General features: G+C 42.4%; 1 protein-coding gene across 2 annotated transcripts in view; it reads left to right on the forward strand.

Annotated features, from left to right (window-relative positions):
• EXOC4 (exocyst complex component 4) overlaps nt 1-21,399 on the forward strand; it is a 561,659-nt gene that overhangs the window by 232,707 nt on the left and 307,553 nt on the right. For both annotated transcript variants that reach the window (XM_029073281.1, XM_039913205.1), the window contains exon 10: nt 16,230-16,326. In XM_029073281.1, coding sequence (XP_028929114.1) covers nt 16,230-16,326 — 97 coding nt within the window. The remainder of the gene's footprint in view (nt 1-16,229; nt 16,327-21,399) is intronic.

Genomic DNA, 21,399 nt, shown 5'->3' on the forward strand with positions numbered 1-21,399 from the left:
GTGGGACATGGACGATGTCCAACCTGATTAGCTTGTACCTACCCCAGGGCTTGGCACATAATAAATACTTAAGAAATATCATTTCCTCCAGACTGGAAGCTCGTGGTGGGCAGGGAATGTGTCTGTTGTATTGTTGTACTCTCCCAAGTGCTTAGTACAGTGCTATGCACACAGTATTCAATAGATACAATTGATTGATTATCTAGCTCATTTATTACAAGCTTATAGATTCACAGTGTTGCTAAACCCTGAGTAATAGCTGTCAGGGAGCTTTACCAGGGGCTTGGGGATGTATGGACTAAAGAAGTGGAATAAAGTAGTTTAGGTCCTAATCGGGGAGGCAAATATAAAAAATAACTGCATTTAAGATGGTCAAAAAATAAATAGCTGTATACATGTTTGGACATGAGTCTTAAAGAGGATGTAAATAAATTCTCAAATTAATTGAAGGGATAAACTCAGAGTGCTGAGCAATCCGTTGGATTTGGGAGAGTGCAACAGAAGCAAGACCAGGTTTCTGCCCTCAAGGAGCATATGGTCTAATGGAAAAGCTTGTCATCGTACGACGATTCTGCCTGCCCACATTATTTCAGTTATTTCCAAGCGCTGATTACAGTGCTCTGCACGTAGTAAGCGCCCAATAAATACTCTTGAATGAATGAGTGAATTTCAGTTTAAACTGGAGGAGCACTAAGCACTCATTTTTCTTCAGTCAGCACGCTGTGTGGCTGGTGCACTTCTCAGTCCCAGGAGTATTCCAGGCAGGTTACAGTTGAAGAATGGAAAATGCTTTATCAATTTTCATGATGTGAAAGGTATCTATTAGGTAATTGCGAAATGAACATACGGCGGGCAGGCTCCGGGAACAAAACTATCATTTAAATTTAAATGTTTTAAATATGTGTGGAAATCAATCAGTATTTGATTTTTCTGGGACATTTAAGTGCTTAATATATATCAGGCGCTGTATTAAGCGAAGCAAGTCGGATACAGTCCATGTCCCTATAGGCATTCATTCAGTAGTATTTATTGAGCGCTTACTATGTGCAGAGCACTGCACTAAGCACTTGGACATGGGGCTCTGTCTTAATCCCCATTTTATAGATGAGTTAACTAAGGCACAGAGAAGTGAAGTGACTTGCCCAGGTTTACACAACAGACAAGTGGCAGAGTTGGGATTAGAAGCCGGGTCATTCTGATTCCCAAGCCCACGCTCTATCCGCTAGACCATGCAGATTTTTAGAAGTCTTAGAAAGGATAAACTCCGTGTGTCTCTCATTTTAGATTGTACTCTCCCAAGCATTTAGTACAGTGCTCTGCATCCAGTGAGCACTCAATAAATACGATCGATTAATGGAATAGAAGTCTTGATCAGATATTTCCATCCAACCATTTGCTGGCTTTTGTGAACAGACGCATTCTAATTACAAGCACATTGTACTTGAAACAAATTGAGAATTATTAGTAATTTTCTGTTTCTTCTCCAAGAACGGGCTTCTTTTCTGCCTTTCACTTTATCATTCTCAGTTTTACTCTCAGATCAGAATGAGCAATTAAATAGGCAAATTACATAAACTTGCACGGAGTTACCAAGTGACAGAATGTGTGAATCTCCAGCGGGGTTCTGAAACTGCTTTCATAGTCCTTATGTAAGATTTATAATCTTCAAGTCACTTTATTTTTGTTCCCTCCACCCCCAGCCTCTTAATCCTTAGTGGTTAAAGTTATTTTTGTGATCGGCAGCAGTCATCATCCAAGTAATCAACATCGTTGTGTACTTTTGCATTTTAAATTACCACCGAATATATAAAGCACCTACTGTCTCCAAGCGAAATTGTCAGACCACTTGATGTCACGCTTCCCCCACCTTGTCCTAAAACCCTAGAACTTTTCACAATTTTCAGAATACAGAGTTTCGGCTAATGGTTTGCTTTTTAAAATAATAATAATAATAGTAATGTTGGTATTTGTTAAGCGCTTACTATGTGCGGAGCACTGTTCTAAGCCCTGGGGGAGATACAGGGTCATGAGGTTGTCCCACGTGAGGCTCACAGTCTTAATCCCCATTTACAGATGAGGGAACTGAGGCACAGAGAAGTGAAGTGACTTGCCCACAATCACACAGCTGACAAGTGGCAGAGCTGGGATTCGAACTCATGACCTCTGACTCCCAAGCCCGGGCTCTTTCCACTGAGCCTCGCTGCTAAACATGACCTACTTGTAGTATTCTTACTGTCGAGTAAGGTTTTGCCCCACAACTAGTGTATTTCACATCGTCATAGGAGTTTTAAAATTCGGTTAGACTCCAGGCTTCTTGAAGGCAGGAATTATTTGTTTTAATTGTTTTACCTTCCCAATCGCTTAGTACAGTATCCTACCCAACAAGCACTCAAATATTGACCTACTACTCTTGTATAAGGAAGCTGTAATATTGTCTGTAATTGAGATATGGGCCCATAGTTTGCCTCGCTGATAACAGTAGACGGACTGAGCGCTCCCGGAAGTCTGTTTTTCCTAGATTCAGTTCCGGCTTCAACTCCCATCTCTATGAGGATGACTCCCAAATCTACACCTCCAGCCCTGTTCTCTCTCCTTCTGTGCAGTCTCGCATTTCCTCCTGCCTCTCTTGAATGTCCCAAGGACACCTCAAACGTATCATGTCCAAGGCCGGCTCTTGCTCAGATTTACTTACCTCACGTATTCTTCACTTCTCTCCTTTTTTAATCTCGTGAAGTGGGGATTACTACACAGTGTTTAGTAGTAAGTTTCAAGGCTTGCGATTCTTCAGGATGGAGTGACACAGTTGTTTTTAGGGAGGAGGCATTACTGTAGGTGTTTTTCCTCTTTCCCGTTCTGAGTTTTGGGCTCCGGTACAAGATTTCTTCAAATTGAGTGAGATTATTCTTCTTCTGGCTGAGTTTTGTTTTTCTTCATATATGCATTCCACAGGCATCTCAGAACTCTCACTTCGTCTTGTGCCGGCAATCCAGAAAGCCACCCACTCCCACTCCCCTTCCTCCCCGCCGATCTCTCCATTCATTGCAGTCTGAACTTGAAAATCCAATTGTTCATCTAGACAATTGGTAAAGTGAATTAAAGAGTAAACCTAACTCTGATGATGGGGAGCTTCTTCTGGAACTTTAATAGATTTTTATCTGTTTTTCCTTTTTTTTTTATTATTATTGCTTTTGAGTTGGATTGAATTACCACTTGTCTGTGCAATAACTCTGGTGGCCTCTGACTCTCTAGAGTATTCTTCTGATACCATTACAAGATGTCCCCAGTAGGGCAGAGCAGGTTAATCACCAATTTGTTCTCCCTTTACCTGTAAATAAGCTTTAACTCCACTGTATTGTTGGTAGGCTCATGTTCTGTTTCTCTCCTGAGTGATTGCTTTGAAACACCCCGTCCTATCATAAAACCCAGCCATACGGCAAAGGTGCCAATAAGGTATAGATTGAGATCCAGCAAAGAAATTTCCCAGCTGCTATTTATGACAGTGGGAGTGTCTCGGCAGTGTGGTTTTAAATATGATTTCCAGTGTTTTGAGAGCCTTCACCAAAGAATCGAGGAGCCTAAGTCTTCCATTGCTTAATATAACTCCCTGGCTAAGCTCCATACGGGCAGGGAACGTGTCTACCGATTGTGTTGTATTCTCCCCAGCGCTTAGTATTCATTCAGTCGTAATCGTATTTATTGAGCTCTTATTGTGTGTAGAGCACTGTACTGAGCACTTATAGTGCTCTGAATATGTGCTCAGTACATACTGATGATGATTTGGGAAGGAGCATTCCTCCTTTGTCTCATAATAATAATAATAATAATGTTGGTATTTGTTAAGTGCTTACTATGTGCCAAGCACTGTTTTAAGCACTGCGGTAGATGCAAGGTCATCAGGTTGTCCCATGTGGGGCTCACAGTCTTCATCCCCATTTTACAGATGTGGGAACTGAGGCCCAGAGAAGTGAAACGGCGGGCCCAAGATCACACAGCTGACAGGTGGTGGAGGTGGGATTAGAACCCATGACCTCTGACTCCCAAGCCCGGGCTCTTTCCACTAAGCCACGCTGCTTCTCATATCTAGTGAGGGATGGTGGGGTGCTCTGCAGTGGGGGATGCAAGATGTAGACGGGAGTGCGGGAAGCCGTCCTCTAGTCCTCTGAAAGAGGTTCCGCTCTTCCCAAAATATGACATCCAGCTGCACCCTCAGTTCTGAATGACCACAACCCATGAAGTCCAGAGATATGTCATGCACTAATTGGTAACGTAACCCGGGATCTGTACATATCCCCATTTGCTGCTGGAAAATCAATTCCCTTCCCATTCCCCATCCAGACTCCTTACTCAGCTTCTCCCTCACCCGCCTCCACCTGAGGCCCATCATTAAGAACAAAAAAAAAAACACCCAAAAAAGGCTTGGTGGATAAGGCCTGGTACCTTATTCAAAATTTGTTAGCATCAGACAGCATAATACCATGGGGTGGGATGTCGTTAAATCCCCTATAGCGTTCTTAAGGTCACATCTGCTCCAGGAGGCCTTCTCCCATTAAGCCCTCTCTTTCCCGGCTCACTCTTGCCGCTGCATCATCTATGCATTTGCCAATCGCCCTAACCCCTCAGCACTTATTATTTATTCATATTATTGTCTGTCTCCACCTCTAGAAGGTGAGCTCGTTATGGGCAGGGAATGTATCTGCTAATTCTGTTGTACTGTCCTCTCCCAAGCACTTGGTACAGTGTTCTGCTCATAGGAAGAGCTCAATAGATACCACTGATGGATTGATTGATATGGCCTTGAGGGGAGGGAGAGGAAAGAAGGAGGGGTGGATGTTGGCAGCTGGACAAGGGGGATTAGAATTCTTGGGGTGGAGACTCTTGGGCCACGTGGGAGTAACCACTTAACTCCCTTCTAGAATGTAGGCCCGACATGAGCTGGGATTGTTTCTCTCTATTGCTGAACTGTACTTTGCAATCGCTTAGTGCAGTGCTCTGCACACAGTAATGAATAACTATGATCGAATGAATGAATCAATTAACAAATACCACAATTATTATGTAGTGGCTGGTGTGTGAACAGGGAACTAAAAATTCCATATGTCTATGGGAAAAACTTAGCCTACAATACAGCCACACTTTCAAGGAACCTATTTGGGTGATTCCTAGGATGCGTCTGCATTTTACTGTGAGGGAGTTAATGCCCCTTCCAAACTACCTAAATTTCTAACGGACTTGTTGGAAGACTTGGCCTCACTGTGATTTTTATGCTGTTCAACTCTAGAGAATAACAATAACGTTTGAGAGGATAGCTGTAAATCAAATAGAAGCCATGGGGGAAAATAGTTTAATTTTTATTTGGAAATAGATTCCCTCTGTTTTGCTACCCATACTTTTTTTTTCCTTCCAGAGTTAATTATTCAGAACGCATGCTCTTTGTCCTTTAATTAAGAAACCATTAAGGAAATTGATTGTCTATATTTGCTTAGAGGAGGGATGGTATCCTTAGAAAATAGTTCCCTATGAGAATAATGAGCATCATGAGTAAAGGCAAGTGAGAGGTCAGGTAGCCAGACTTTATCAAAATTAAACTTTGTCTAGCCTTTCTATCTGTTATTTTTTGCTTCTCCCATCTCCAAGGTGGGTGGAGGGGCCAGGGTTTGGGGGCGGGGGATATGTACCATGCGTAGTCATTGGAGCGAAATCCGTCTTTCAAAAGGATTCACTGGGGAAGGGGTACATAGAGGATTCTGGATCCTAGTTGGGATTCCTTATCCATTACCAAGTGTAAAGTGCTCCAGTTAGCTAAAAAGAACCTGAAAGCTGTAGGGGTGAGTTTGCTTCTCAAAGGTAGGACTTGTAGCTCAACTATGATATCTTCCATTTCATAGATTTAATATAAAGGAAGATGTTGAAGATGCAGCACTGTAATCTTTGACTCCACCTGGGGAGTCGAACCCACTGACATTGTTGGGTCCTAGGATTGAACAAACTGATCTGGAATTTCAGAGTCCATTGTCGACTGGAGTGAAGGCCTGGAACTACTTCAGAAAGGGAAATAGCAAAAGCAGGTCCCGGATACTGGGCATTTTACTTCATTTTGGCTTTTATAGCGCCTTCGGTCTTGAGAGTAGCTAACTGACACTCTCTTCAGAATATTTTGAAATTGAGGGCCTACTCTATCAGTTACTTAGTCTTTTTCCTCTCTTTAAGCTTTCAGGACCCTGCAGGATTGTCGACCAGGAGAAAGTATGTAATAATAGTGCACAAACCTGGAGAGTAACTCTGCGATTGCTTCCTAGTGGTTCTAGACTGAAAGCTCCATGTGGGCAGAGAACAAGTCTACCAACTCTGTCGTATTGTACTTTCCCAGTACGGTGCCCCGAATGCACTAAGTACTCCATAAATACCACTAATTGGCTGATTCAACTTAGGATCGTGCAGTCTATTGAGTTTGGAGGGCCATGTCTCAGCTGGGAGAAGTTAACAATGGGAAAATGTCCAGTTCATTTCTGGCGCCGGAGTGGGAATGGAAGGAGGAATTAACCATCTCCCAAAAAACCACTGGGGTTTCTCTTCCCTGACCCTTTCTCCATTAACATCTCAGAATTGGGTTCGGGAAGTCCTTGACATTTGGTCACCAGCTCTGTGAGGTGGGGAAGGGAGTTCATCCTTAAGTGCTGCAGTAGCTCTAAAAATGATGTTAGAAATTCCAGGGGTCCAGCATGCATCCTTCTTTCCCCTGGGGGCTCCAGGTTACAGGTAAGGGCCAGTGGTGTAGGGAACTTTTACCCCCGTTTGTGACAACTGGTGCTGCCCCAGGGATCAGAGCAGTGAGGTGTTCGAATCCTCCAACGTTGAAGGGAAGATCTGTGGGCTTCCGTAAGGGATCCACTGAGCCCCAGGCAGCCCACAGGCCTCTCCTTAAGGAGACTCCATTTAAGGAGGTAACCCTGGGACCGCTAGCTTTCTTGAAAGGGAGACAAGAACACTGGGGTCACACTGGGACTAAGCAGAGATGGGGCGAATCAGTGTGAACAAAAATATACAATTACTACTGATGCACGAAGGCAGAACTCCAATATGAAAAGCAGCGGTGGAGAAGGAAGTCAGTCACTGGCCTTTGCAGCCATATGGTCTCTAAGGAGTAAATTATATATTTATATTAATAGCCATCTTTCTCGTTCAACTGCAAGCTCACTGTGGGCAGGGAACGTGCCTGCCAACTCATTTGTACTCTCCTCAGTGCTTAGTTCAGTTCTCACACATCGCAGGCGCTCAGTAAACACCATTGATTAGATTGTATGGCTGGACGTTCATTCATTCACTCGTATTTATTGAGCACTTACCGAGTGCAGAGCACTGTACTAAGCACTTGGAAAGTACAGTTCCGCAACAAAGACAATCCCTACCCAACAATGGGCTCACAGTCCAGAAGGGGGGAGTCAGACAAAACAAGCAGGCATCGATAACATCAAAATAGATAAGTAGAATTAGAGCGACATCCACATCATTATTAAATAGAAAAATATGTACAAATATACAGAAGCGCTGTGGGACGGGGAAGGGGGTAGAGCAGAAGGAGGGAGTCGGGGAGATGGGCAGGGGAGGAAGAGCAGAGGGAAAGAGAGGGCTCAGTCTGGGAAGACCTCCAGGAGGAGGTGAGCTCTCAGTAGGGCTTTGAAGAGGGGAAAAGAGCTAGTTTGGAGGATGTGAGGAGGGAAGGCATTCCAGTCCAGAGGTAGGACGTGGGCCGGGGGTCGACGGCGGGACAGGCGAGAACGAGGCCCAGTGAGGAGGTTAGTGGCAGAGGAGCAGAGTGTGCGGGCTGGGCTGTAGGAGGAGAGAAGGGAGGTGAGGTAGGAGGGGACAAGGGGATGGAGAGCTGTCAAGCCAAGAGTGAGGAGTTTTTGCTTCAAACGTGGATAGGCAACCACTGGAGATTTTTGAGGAGGCGGGTGACATGCCCAGAGCGTTTCTGTAGAAAGATAATCCGGGCAGCGGAGTGAAGTATAGACTGAAGCACGGAGAGACAGGAGGTTGGGAGATCAGAAAGGATGCTGACGCAGTAATCCAGTCGGGATGTGATAAGAGATTGTACCAACAAGGTGGACCGCTCACCAAGATGGAGGAACTTAGGGATGTTGTATCTCAGTTACTAGCAAATAATATTCATTAATCACCAGTAGGGGCCAAATGGTAAACCAGATACTGCTCACAGATAAGACCCTTAGCAAAGTAACTTGATGCCCCAAGCTGACATTTGGAATATTGCTGGTGTCGACATAGATTATAGCTGTCTGGGAAGACTAATTTCAGTTGTTCTCTGGATATTTTGGAAAACTTTGGATTTGCCTGGAGTACTTGGGCAGTTGATTATTGCCAGTTGAAACTAAATAGTGACTTTTTTTTTTTGGCAAAATCATTTAAAGCCACCTGGGCCTCAGTAATCCAGATGATACCAACCAACCATGAAATAACACCAGGAAGCTAATTACAGCATTGCCTTGTTTTGCGAGCTGTGCTTCATCTTCCAGTTTAAATTCTCCTGTACTGAGAATTGGTTTTAGTAGTTTAGGTGATTATTTTTACATTGCCTTTCTCTCCCCAAAGTGAGGCTTTCTGTTGCCTTAGTGGAATGTTCCATATTTCAGAGCTAGAATGCAAATCTTCACACATACGAACAAAAGTAACTTCCTCCTATGCTTTCTTGCTTATTTGAGCCTGAATGCTGATGCACTAATCTTTTCCTATAACTTGGGCTTCAGTGTTGATCATTTCACAAGCGAAATAAGATAGATGGGCTCAATCTATTTCCTGCTTGATGCTTATCCACATCATAAATCTACCACTCAACTGGCAAGCTATCATCAGGAGACAACCAGCATCAGCCAAACATAAATGTTAGGTCAGCACTGAGTGGTGGATGGATCTGATTGGGGAATTTTACCGCTCCTTGACTTGGTTTTTACAGAATTGCTTTATTTCATTTGGGTCCCGAAACAATAAAATATTTGAGAGAAATATTATTGGATATTTTAATGATGGGCGACAGGCTGGCGCTGGCATTTCGTAAACAGTGCAGAAAACTGCAGGAAAATTCCAAACTTGACTTGGTTTTAAAGCGATGTTACGTTTTCCGGTTAAACCTGATGGTTGAAGTGGTGTGGCCTCTTAACCTAGGGCAGTATTTCCATTCCAGAGTAGATGTTTATGGGTAAACAGAAGTAAAACCCGGGTCTATACCCAGTTGTGTTTGGCTATCTAGGAACTGTGATGCTTTGGAATGCTGTATGAATTACTTCCTGATCCAGCGTTATGATTGTGAGGGACCAGTCTAGCCCTACAGAATTAGCGGGTGGGGGGCAACTGATAAATGAATTAGAATATTTGTGTTGGATCCTCACTACCATCCCCAAAGAGGTATTTAATGTATTCAAGATACTTTGGATTCGTGAATCACTTCGAGTGAAGGGAAGGGAGAGAATCAATGCAATCTCCTTACCCCATCTTCAAATAAAATGAGCTGAGGATAAGGTTCCCAAGATAAAAATATTCTACAAAGATGAACAATTAAAGCCCCCTTGTGTCTTATTGATCAACCGTTTAAAAAAAATGCAAACAGTTATGTGGGCTCCCTAGGTAATTGGCTCCCCTCTTCTATTTTGCTCTTCACGGAGCATGACATTTCAGGCTCCATTACAGATACATTCAGCTCTGTTACTAATGGACCCATCTTTGACTCCCACTCACAAAGATATTCAGGTGGGCGCACTTCAGTGCCAGCACAGTGTGAGGGTATCATTAACTTTGCAGAAGTTCACTTCGTCTCAAGTTTTCTTTTCCCCTGCCCACCCTCCTTCGCAGTGTGTTATATGAGAGCTGAAAAGTAGCATCAGAATCAAGTACTTCACAGCTGCAGACGTTTCAAGCCTTTCCTTGTTGCTGTAGTAGAACGGCATCCTAATTTCTTGCTGTGAACTGTTTTCATTTTTCAAAAATCACAACACCAACAAACACAAATCTAGGAATATAAGTTGAGTTAAAAGAGAGCTCAGGTGGTATGAAGGCGGTTTCCGGGAATCCCACCAACGCCGCACTGTGGTAAATCCTTTATGTTTTTATGAATAGTGTAACCCGAGCATGTTCATGCAACGTGTCGTTAAGTGATTTAGGCAAGTCACTTCTCTGTGCCTCAGTTGCCTCATTTGTAAAGTGGAGATGAAGCTTGATGTGGGACAGGGACTGTGTCCAACCCTATTATCTTGTATCAACCCCAGTTCTTATTACAGTGCCTGGAACACAGTAAACGCTTAACAAATACACCACCCCCCAACACCTCTCCCGGGGAAAAAAACAACATAGACCACAAAAATCTCTCTGAACTCGATCCTAACAAGCCTTACTGTAGTCTATTTTGGGGTCAGTTTAAGATTTTCATAGATCGAGGGCACAGTATGAATTACTGACCCTCTCCCATGTACCTGTTCTGGTGGCTTGCAGCCCCAATCTCTGGTCAGCCTTGGAGCCTCGTCAGAGTTTCCTTTCTTGGTTTCTCTAATAAAGGAAAGAGCCGAGCCTGGAACATCATCCCTTTTTGTCTAGTTACTGAAGCACTTGTATAATCTATCAATCGATCGATCAGTGGTAGTTATTGAGCATTTACTGGGTGCAGAGCACTGTAGTTAGCGCCTGGGAGAGGACAACAGAGTTGGTAGACAGTCCCCGCCCACAAGGAGCTGTTAGTACAGTGCTCTGCACATAGTAAGCGCTCAATAAATACTATTGAATGAATGAATGGTATCGTCATTAAGGGACCGCTGGGTGGGCGTCACTGTGTCTGACTCTGTTATCCGCAGATTTTTCTGTCAGTGTATCACCCAGAAAACAGTTTCTTACTTGATTTTACAACCCCAGAAGGCAGTTTGGTCTAGTGGAATAAAGGTTGGAATGTAAATCAAGAGACCCCAAGTTCTAATCCTGGCCCTGCCGTTTGCTTGCTGTGTGACCTTGGGCAAGTCGCTTCACTTCTCTGTGCCTCAGTTTCCTCATCAGGAAAATGGGGATAAAATATCCTCTCTCCCTCAGTCTTAGGTTATAAGCCCTGTATAAGATATGGACCGTGTCTAGTCTGATCACCATATGTCTACCCCTTGATTGTACATAATGTTTAATAAATACAGTCATTATGATTATCGCTTTCCCTTGCTTCATGCTCAGTGATATACCACGAAACCTGTCCCACTCACAGGCTTCTACATATTGACTACCGTAAGTTCGCTGTGGGCAGGGAACAGGTCTTGCCACTCTATCTTCCACTGTCCCACATGCTTAGTATACGGTGCTGTGTACTCCGTAAGTGCTTAAAATATATGGTCGGTTGATTGATTGAAGACAAAAATCCAACCACCGTGACTGGTTCAGAAGGGTCTTGCAATTGTCACATAAAGAGAGCACGGTCTCAAAGTCGAAGAGATCTGAACTCTTTACCTACCTAATATTTCACTACTGTTAGCATTATCGTCAGTCGACATATGAGTGTCTTTGCTCCGGTAGGTGTCCTATAGAATATAAATACAGCAAACGTGACCCCTGCCTTTTAGGAGTTTACATATTCCATTGCTCTCCCGTTTCATTATCTCTTCAACCTTGTTCCAGACACTAAGAGACTGCTCTAAGCCTCTGTTTTATCTACTTTACCATGGGGGGAGGAGCGTATATTTATTTTGATTACTCTGTGAATTATTTTATGTCTCTTGCCTCCATTAGCTCCTTGTGGGCTGGGAATGTGTCTCTTGCTCATTTTTTGCGTCCCACATGCTTAGTAAAGTGCTTTGCACCAGGTGGATGTACATTAAATTTTATGACTACTAGGGAGTGTGCCAGCGTCTAAGTACTCGATAGTAAGTTGGTTGGGAATTCATGGAAAACTGCTGAAGGGTTCCAGAGGCCCTTCGTCAGGATGAATGACAACTGGGCATGTAGTGCGTGCGTTTCTCCAGCTTGCGGTTCAGGCATTTTTTCAGTTTGCCGCCTAAGCCGACGGTGGTTTCAGAGAGCCATTAGCCATTCCGCTTCTTATATTTTCAGTAATCCTTGGGCAAGGTTTGTGCTGCAAAAATAGAGATCTATTAAAAGAATTTCAACAGACTATATTCCTTGACAGTCTTGACACCTTGAAATGACTGGGTTATGAATTCAACTATCCTTTAAAATTCTATGTGAGTGTGCCCTCTCGTTGAGAATACTGAAAAGTGAGTACCAAACCATTTATGCTGTTTCTTTGGAGTAAGTTCTGGCATATAACGTTTTCATTCTTTAACACCTCTCCGTATATCATTCATTATTATTCATTTAAAGCTTAAGGAGCAGAAAGACAAATTTCCTTCCGTCATACTTCCTGGAAATTTTTTTTTTTACCTCATCCTTGCGTAATGTTACCAACCAGATAAGATAGATATGTTTTATTCATTATTACTAAATTAATCTCAGTCAATAATATTGATTAGTGCTGGATGAGTTAAGGAACGAGAATAACATGGCTTACTTAATTTGAATGTGTATTTCTTAGTCCGTGCTTCAGTAGTTCAAACTTAGATGACTTTCTCAATAAGTCAGTTACTGACATGCCCCACTGAAAATTGTAGTCTGACATTAGAAGGAAGAATTGAATAATTTTGTTTTGGAGGAAAAGACATTTTTGGAGAAGTATTTTACCTCCCTGCCCCCTCTTAAATAGAAAGGTAAAAGCTAATTTTTTTTCAAGTTAACTTTAAATTTGGAAATTTTGCTTTTGAGAAATCTCACTTTTGGAAGTGCACCCAGGAGAGATCTAAGGCCTTCACTCTTCTCATTTGCTCATTACATCCTTGTCTTAGCACCTTTCATCTTAATGCAATCACCGTAGTTATCCGCACTTTTTTTCTCTCTCCTTCATTTACCAATTTGCAGGCTGTGTTTTTCTCATCAAAATAAATGAACTTCAGTTATCAGGTTTCTGCGGTTAATCTGACCTCCTTTTGTGAATTCACTGCTAATGAGATGAAAAGTCATGTAATATTCTTGGTATGGGAATAGCTTTCTGTCCATGACCCTCTGGCCAAGACGAAAGCCCTCTCTCTGTGGATTGCATCTTTCCTCAGGCAAGAGATGAATAGACTATTCTCGTACAACTTTTTCATCTTTGAATTAGATTTGAAATGGAATCTGGATAGTCTATCAACATTTTGTTTGAGTTCAACTCTAAAAAATTATCACTTAAAAAAATTCTGTAACAGACGGTTCCAAGTTAAAAGCTCTCAAAAGCAAGATGTCTTCCCTTCAGTAAACAGGAACTGTTTTGGGTAACAGATATGTCAGGCAACCCTCATCTCAATCAGTTTGTATGATTCAGTTCTTATTGTCAATCATCGAGTCATGCTTTTAATTTGTTTGTATATTTTTAATATGAAAATGGAATTGTGTGCTATTTTGCCCATTTTCTGTTGTATCACTCAATGGTATTTATTGAGCGCTTACTCTCTGCAGAGCATTGTAATAATAATAATGTTGGTATTTGTTAAGCGCTTACTATGTGCAGAGCACCGTTCTAATCGCTGGGGTAGATACAGGGTAATCAGGTTGTCCCATGTGAGGCTCACAGTCTTTCATCCCCATTTTGCAGTTGAGGTAACTGAGGCACAGAGAAGTGAAGTGACTTGCCCACAGTCACCCAGCTGACAAGTGGCAGAGTCAGCATTCGAACCCATGACCCCTGACTCCCAAGCCCGGGCTCTTTCCACTGAGCCACGCTGCTTAAAGTACAGTACTACAGAGTTGGTAGACACGTTCCCTGCCCACAGGGTGTTGGCAGTCTCAATGGGGAGACAGACATTAAAATACATTGCAGGGAAGGGAAACAACATCATGTAATCAATCAATCAGTGATATTTATTGAGCACCTACTGTGTGCAGAGCACTCTACTAATCGCTCAGAAGAGTACGGTGTAACAGAGTTGGTAGATTTGTCCCCTGCCCACAATGAACTTAGAGTTTAGAGGATGAGCTTGCAGTCCAGGGTAGGCACCTAAGTGCTGTTTGGTTGCGGGGAGTACTTAAGTCCTTATGGGGTGGGGCTTAATGCATGGGTGAGGTAATAGGGGAGGGAAGCTAGAATATGGGTGATGAGCCTTTCAGGAAGACTTTATATGACTATAAAAGGAATTTGAAAGTGGGGACAGTGCTGGTCTTTTCGATACGTAGGCAGAGAGAGGGCATGAGCTAGTGGTCTTCGGTGGGCGAGGCGAGACGGACGGGGAGTCAGTAGGTTGGTACTAGAGGAGTAAATTGATTATAATTATAATTACGCTCCATCTACCTCAGTGTACTACAATGCTTGGAAAATAGTAACTGCTTAATAAATGCTATTATAATAATAATTACTTTTATTATAATTAAGCAGGATTTGATGTGGGAGGTAAAAGGCTCACAATTTTTGATGTGCTACCAATCACATCAGTTTGATCTGCCACATATGGCTCTGATCAGGCACAGTTTTTGGAATCATTTATGAAAGTGAATATGGTAGGTAACATTTGTTAAGCCTCTGTTACAGCAGTAGACTCCTGAAATCTTCAGTAGTATCTTTTAGGAAATATTGTTTCCTGTCTTAATTTAAAAATCGGTTTCCAGGACACTTTAGAGAAGGTAATGAAATGTATAGACAATATTGTACACTATAGAAAATTCAATAAACTTGTTTGTAAAAGCGGCATTTTTAAAAAAAAAAGTGCCTCCACTCTGATTGAATGAAAATCTCTGAGAGAAAGGAATGTGAACCCATGTATTCAATCTGTCACCAAATGCTGTCGCTTCAAACTTCACAATATCGCTCAAATCCTCACTTTCCCCTCCATCCCACCTGCCAACACATTAATTCAAGTGCTTGTCCTATCCTGCCTTAATTCCTGCATCGACCTCCTTGCTAACCTCCCTGCCTCTTGTCTCTCTCCACTCCAGTCCGAACTTCACTCTGCTGCCAGAACTTTTTTTTAATACAGATGTTCAGACCCTGTTTCCCCATGCCCCAAGAGCCTCCAGTGGTTGCCCATCAACCTCCGCATCAAACAGAAACTCCTTCCCATTGGCTGTAAATCACACAGTTGTCTTGTCTCCTCATACCTCACCTCTCTGATTTCCTACTATAAGCCAGTCTGCACACTTGGCTCCTCTAATGCCACTGTACCTCTATTTCATGTCTCTCGCTGCAGACCTCTCGCCCATGTCCCGCCTGTGGCCTGGAATGCCCTCCCTCTTCATATCCAACAGATGATCACTCTTCCCACCTTCAAAGCCTTATTGAAGACATATCTCCTCCGAGAGGCCTTCCCCGACTAGGCCCTCGTTTCCTCAGTCGATCTATCAGTGGTATTGATTGAGTGCTTGCTATTGTACTAAGCACTTGGAAGAGTACAGTACAAGGGAATCAGCAGACAGTTAGCAGCTCCTCCCACTCCCTCCTGCATCACTTTTGCATTTTGATTTACCCTCTTTATCCTCCCCTCCCTCCGCCCCCCAGCACCTATGTACATATCTTCATTTATATTAAAATCTGCCCTCCCTTCTAGACTGTAAGCTCACTGTGGGCAGAGAACGTGCCTTTCACCTCTGTTATTTTGTACAGGGCTCTCTTCCCCGGCCCCCTTCCTCTGGATTCCAGCCCCTGGATTCCATATTTAGATCCTTATCCTCCCAAACCTTTTTTTTCACCTCTTCCCTAGTCTTGCTCGTCTTGGGCAGGGAATATGTCTGTGTATAGTTTTATTGTACTCCCAAGCACTTAGTACAGTGCTCTGCACACAGTAAACGCTCAGTAAATAAGATTGATTGACCGGCTGACATGCTGATTAAGAAGTACAGTGAGAAACCGGAGTCACGCGTTCTGATTCCAACTCTGTTGCTGACTTGCCGCATAGTCTTATCAGGTCACTTCACCTCGCGGGCGCTCAGTGGTCTGATCGTAGCTGTGCCTGCCCTCATGGGATGTTGAGGATAGCGATCACTTAGAATGATTGGAACACGTTCGGCAAGCCATAGAGACATAGGAAAATGAAAATAGATGAAGAGTTGACCCCATTTGCTCTTTGCAAGGGTGGTCCTACTAATTGGCATTCTGCCGCTGGTCTGAACTTTTTTCTTGTTTTTTTTTTTTTTTTGTAATGAGTTCTTGGTGAAATATGTTTCTGTCTATTTTCCAGGAGGTCCTGATGATAATTTAATTGAAGGCGGAGGAACAAAGTTTGTCTGTAAGCCTGGTGCCAGGAACATTACTGTTATATTCCATCCATTACTCAGGTAAGTCTGGAATCTCTATTGTACTTACTGTGGGTCAATATTTTTATTATTTATGCTGATCTCTTGAGCTTGAGTACCAAGCTCAGCATTGTCTAAGACATAAGAGGTCCTGCTTCCCTCCCTTGGGCCTTAACTATCAAAGTCAGACAGACCAATAGAACCGTATTGCACAGCTAAGTAGCTAGTTAGTTCTCAGAGGGCCAACTTATTAGGTATTTATACTTGAGGTTGTTTGCTTTTTTCTTTGAGAGATAATCTATCTCACTAATTTGTATTAACGACGGGGAAGTCCTCCGTGAATTGGCAGGAACAAATATGGTTTAAAAAAAATATCAAGGACACAGCATCCATCAAATATGCAGCATGGTTTGATTTAAAAAAAAAAATGGGTAGTGACTGGAATAAAATTTAGCAAGAGAATAATGAGAGTATTGTGGATCCATTGGCATTTGGGCATAATGTGCATTGCTTTTAATAAGGGTTTGTCTGACTCTTTCCATTTTGATAAATTTCAAACCTTAAAATTGTTAATTTAGTGTAAATGAGAAAGCTGCTGCTTTGGATGCATTCAGTTGCCCTCTGTCCTCCCAATGCTCACTTGATTTTGTACACTGAATATATATCCTGCCTGACAAGGAAGCAGTGCCCTGGTTCAGATTAAATTCTTTGAGAGGGATAGTCATGCTTTTTAGGACATTCAAGTCCCATTTGACAATCTGAAACTGAAGATATACCCTAGAAGGTGAGGACTTTATTTCTTGGCACTGACTGCATTCTTTATCACTCTTTTATTAGTGAAATTCAATTTGGGGCTTCCTATTTTTAGACCTTTTCTTTTGGGGAGCTCTAGAACCTTGAAAAGGAAATTGCAATCTGCTGGAAACCAGCTGTAAAGAAGACTACTCTTCTCCCCCACCGGCCCCAAAGTGAAGGTTTTATGTTTGAATGAAGGCTAGCGGTCCACAAGCTTTTATTGTACGACCACTTCTGCTTTTCCAGTCATTACGGGGAAAGGCTGTGCGTTAGTAAGGACTACGCATCTTGGCCGAGGTGCTTAATTTAATATATTTATGTGGCTTTGCTAGAAAGGTGGTCTCCATATAGTAATAATTCCCCAGGTTGCTTGGCTGCAGATGCGTGATTCCCCTCCTAAGACTTGATCGCTCTCCCACTGGTTTTACTTGCTTGTTTGACCTCTACCATCCAGAGTTATAATTTATTATTGATTAGAGCTGGGAGAAGTTCCGTTGCAGCTTGTAGCAAATTGTTTATCATTCACCGTTTGTGTTATGCTTAATGAAAGTCAGAGGAATATTTTGTGCACTGCAAGGTAAGTTAATTCTGTTATACACAGGTGTGACGCCTGGACTGCAAATTAGCCCCGTTCCAAATTGCAGCATTGCTTCGCCAAACACATTACAGACTCTCAGTTGGAAAATCGTAAAGGGCTCTTGGAACTTCAAATGGCTGGGCTGTTTTTAAGTTCTAAGTACAAGGATATTGCTCCACTCCTCTATTGTTAGGGTTTAATTGAATTTTACTTTTTGCACTTGACAATTTGCTGAGTAATTTTGTTGCATTGTTCCTGCAGGATTGTGTGATGCTTTCTTCAGGGTGGGAAGAGTGACACTTTATGTGTTTCTCCTTTACAACAACTACTTGATATTTTCCACTCCCTACCTTCTTTTTTGTATACCTGTATTGTATAACATTTTCTCCTCTTTCCAAAGGAACCTTGCCTCGTGGATGAATTCCCTCCCCACACTTAGTCGTAGAGAATCCTGAGTTGGCTTGGAATTACCCGAGACCAGGAAGAGTAGATTCCATGTTCTTAGGGATGTCACAGAAAAGTGATCTTATGATTCCTTAGGTGCTAAGGCTAGTTCAGACTATTTAAAGTGCAGCTCGCCAAAACAAATTTGATTACCGTGGGCAGACTTTTGATTTTTTTTTTTTTCTGGGTATCCAAGTAGTTTTTAATTTGGGGATTTGCTTTTGTTGTTTTCTGTATATATCTGAAGTAAACTCCAAATTGAGTCCATCCCATTCTCACTTCTCCCACCTTTGGCCCTTGCTTAGGGCCACCCTGCTTCCTAGAACTCCATCTCTTAAATCTGCCACGTCTCAGCTTTTCCCATCTTTGAACATTTCTGAAATTCTGTCTCCTCCAGGAAGCATTCCCCAATTAATTTTCTTCTCTTTAGATCGTATCCCCCCAATTACCACCTCAACAGCTATGCTCTCACAGCCACCCATATGTATCAATTTCAATATTTCAGCAATTTTTTTTACTGGCATTTGTTAAGTGCTTAATTGGTTCCAGGCACTGAACTAAACGATGGGTTAGATACAAGATCATTCATTCATTCATTCATTCATTCATTCTTTCCTATTTAGTGAGCACTTACTATGTGCAAAGCACTGTACTAAGCACTTGGGAGAATACCTCAACAAACAGACACATTACTTGCCCACAATGAGCACACAGTCTAGAGGAGTTAATTAGAGGGGTTCAGACCTTAAATAATCTGAACTAGCCTTAGCCTCTAAAGAATCATAATTAGAGGGGTTAATGGGGGGCTATTAATATACATAAATAAATTACAGCTATATACAATTACAGACAAATACAGATATAGTCAGTTTGGACACAATCCGTGTACTACATGGGGCTTACAGTCTTAATCCCCATTTTATAGATGAGGCAACTGAGGCACAGAGAAGTGAAGTGACTTACCCAAGGTCACACAGCAGATAAGTAGCAGAGCTGAGATTAGAACCCAGGTCCTTCTTACTCCCAGGCCCCTGTTCAATCCATTGGGTCATGCTGCTTTCAGCATTTGTTTATTTATCTTCCTATTTCTTCCCCTCTTTGTGATTAATTTTGTGTGTCTCTTTCCTATCAGCACATAAGTGATTGAGGCAGGGATTGTGTATTTTACCATTACTGTATTTTCCCAAGCGCTTAGTCCAATGCTCTGTACGTCGTGGGCTCTCTAAGTTAATAATGTTTCTTGGAGCTCCTACTGTGTGCACAGAACTATGCCACAGACTTGGGAGAGTTACAGTAGTGACAGAAGACAGTGAATATTATGGGTGGAGTCAATTGTCTGCTCTCTCACTTGATAAGAAAGGGGAAAAGCTTAACTGTGGTTCAGTTGTCCTCTGCCTATTCTTGTGTAGTTACTCTTTCTCATCTATTTTGATGGCTGTTCTGCTGTTCAAACATAGATCTGTAGATCTATAAATGCTTTAGAGCTGGGAAGAATTTAGGAGGTCATTTGGAACCTCAAGGGCCACCCATTTTCAAGCAGGTGAATTGTTAGTCCATCCAAGACAAATGGAAATCTGTTCTTTTCTTAAATATCTCTAGGGGTGGAGACTTCTACAGTTTTCCTTGATAGTCTATTCCAGTGTTTCATCTCCCTGAATACCATTCAAGGATTTTTTTTTAATATAACCTACATCTCCCATTAATTGAAAGACATTTCCTTTAGTTCAATTCTTAATAAAAATGGAGAGTGATTGACCAAAGGGATTTCTTCACCCATTGGTGTGCAAATGTGTCATCTGTTTACATGGCTGCTTGGATGGGAATGTACGTCCAGAGTTCATCTAATCCATTCCCCTGCCTGTAGTCAAAAAATAATAATAATAACTTCGGTGTTGGTAAGCACTTATTTTGTGCCAACTACTGATGCAAGATGATTGAGGTAGACACAGTCCCTGTCCCACATGGGGCTTGTAGATTAAGTAGGAGGGAGAACAGAGATTTTATCCCCATTGAATAGAGGAGGAAAATGAGGCACAGAGAAGTGAAGTGTCTTAACTAAGGTCCTATGGCAGACAAGTGGCAGAGATCGAATTAGGACTCAGGTTCTCTGACTCCCCAGAACCGTGCTCTTACCACTAGGCAGCACTTCCTCAGCTCCATCAAGGTAATTCCAGGGAATCGGGTTCTATTCTGTCATCCTCATTGTCATCAGGAGTATTTATTGATTGCTTGTTGTATGTAGAGCACTTTTCGAAGATCCTGGGAGAGCATAACCGAGGTGAAAGATGTGATCCTTGCCCTAAGTAGCTTGTGGTCCATGGGAAGGGTTTCAAATTTTAAATCGGACTTCACCACATTTCCCCAGTAGGACAAGCTTAGAAGGAGCTAGTATTTTTTTTTCACTTTCAGCGAGGTTTCTGTCATGTTACCTTCCCCCAAACACTTTCGAAAGATAGGAATGAGTTAATTTTGATTAATTTAACCTCCCGGACCTGTTATTGTATCTTCCTCCTCCTCTTCTCCCAAATTAATGATAAATTTATGTGACTTATTTTTAGTTTTTGACGTGCAGCTTTGGTCTGTGGGGGATTTTCGTATTTAATAAACGAGTGGTATTTACTAGCTGCTATGTAAATAAACCCACTCTAGCAAAAACATATTTCACAGAGACTGTTGTATTGACAGAGACTCATTTTTCTGAGTGTACAGTGTGACCATTTGTCATGAAGAATCAGATATTACTCTGTAGTTGGTGCAGGTGGAAGATTTAAGCCTCACTTTCCTCGTCTTATTCCTCTTGCTCTTTTACCAATCAGCCCACGAAATGAATCGTACATCCAGTGCCCCAGCATGGCTTCAGTTAACAAAGGATAGAGCAGGCCACAGAAATCCTCTGCATTCCCCTTTTTCGAATGCCGTAAAACTGTGATTCAGTGACTTAAAGCGGTTTCTTTCCTGACTGACCTCTGGCACCGAAGTGTCCATCAGTGAGAATTAGGGGTGGGAAGGAGGGCTCTGAGCCTCCTGGTGTGGTAGCCAAAGTTTTCTGACTTTGCTTTTCAGAATGACCATGGAGATCAGGTCAGCTAGGTAGAGGAAGGTACTAGCTGTTCTCAGCCATGTGTGACAGAGGCTTATGCTATTTAGGAAGCTGAGCAGATCAAGCCCGACACTCAGGAAAGTGGTCGTAATAGATGCCTGAAACAATTTTCCCCTTTCATAAGCGTTAGTGTTACAGGGCTTCATCGGTGGTAGGGTTTTAGTTAGGATAAATTGGATTACAAGAGACCCCTCTATTT

Source organism: Ornithorhynchus anatinus, chromosome 10, assembly GCF_004115215.2.
Source record: "Ornithorhynchus anatinus isolate Pmale09 chromosome 10, mOrnAna1.pri.v4, whole genome shotgun sequence".
In the NCBI taxonomy this organism is placed as follows: Eukaryota; Metazoa; Chordata; class Mammalia; order Monotremata; family Ornithorhynchidae; genus Ornithorhynchus; species Ornithorhynchus anatinus.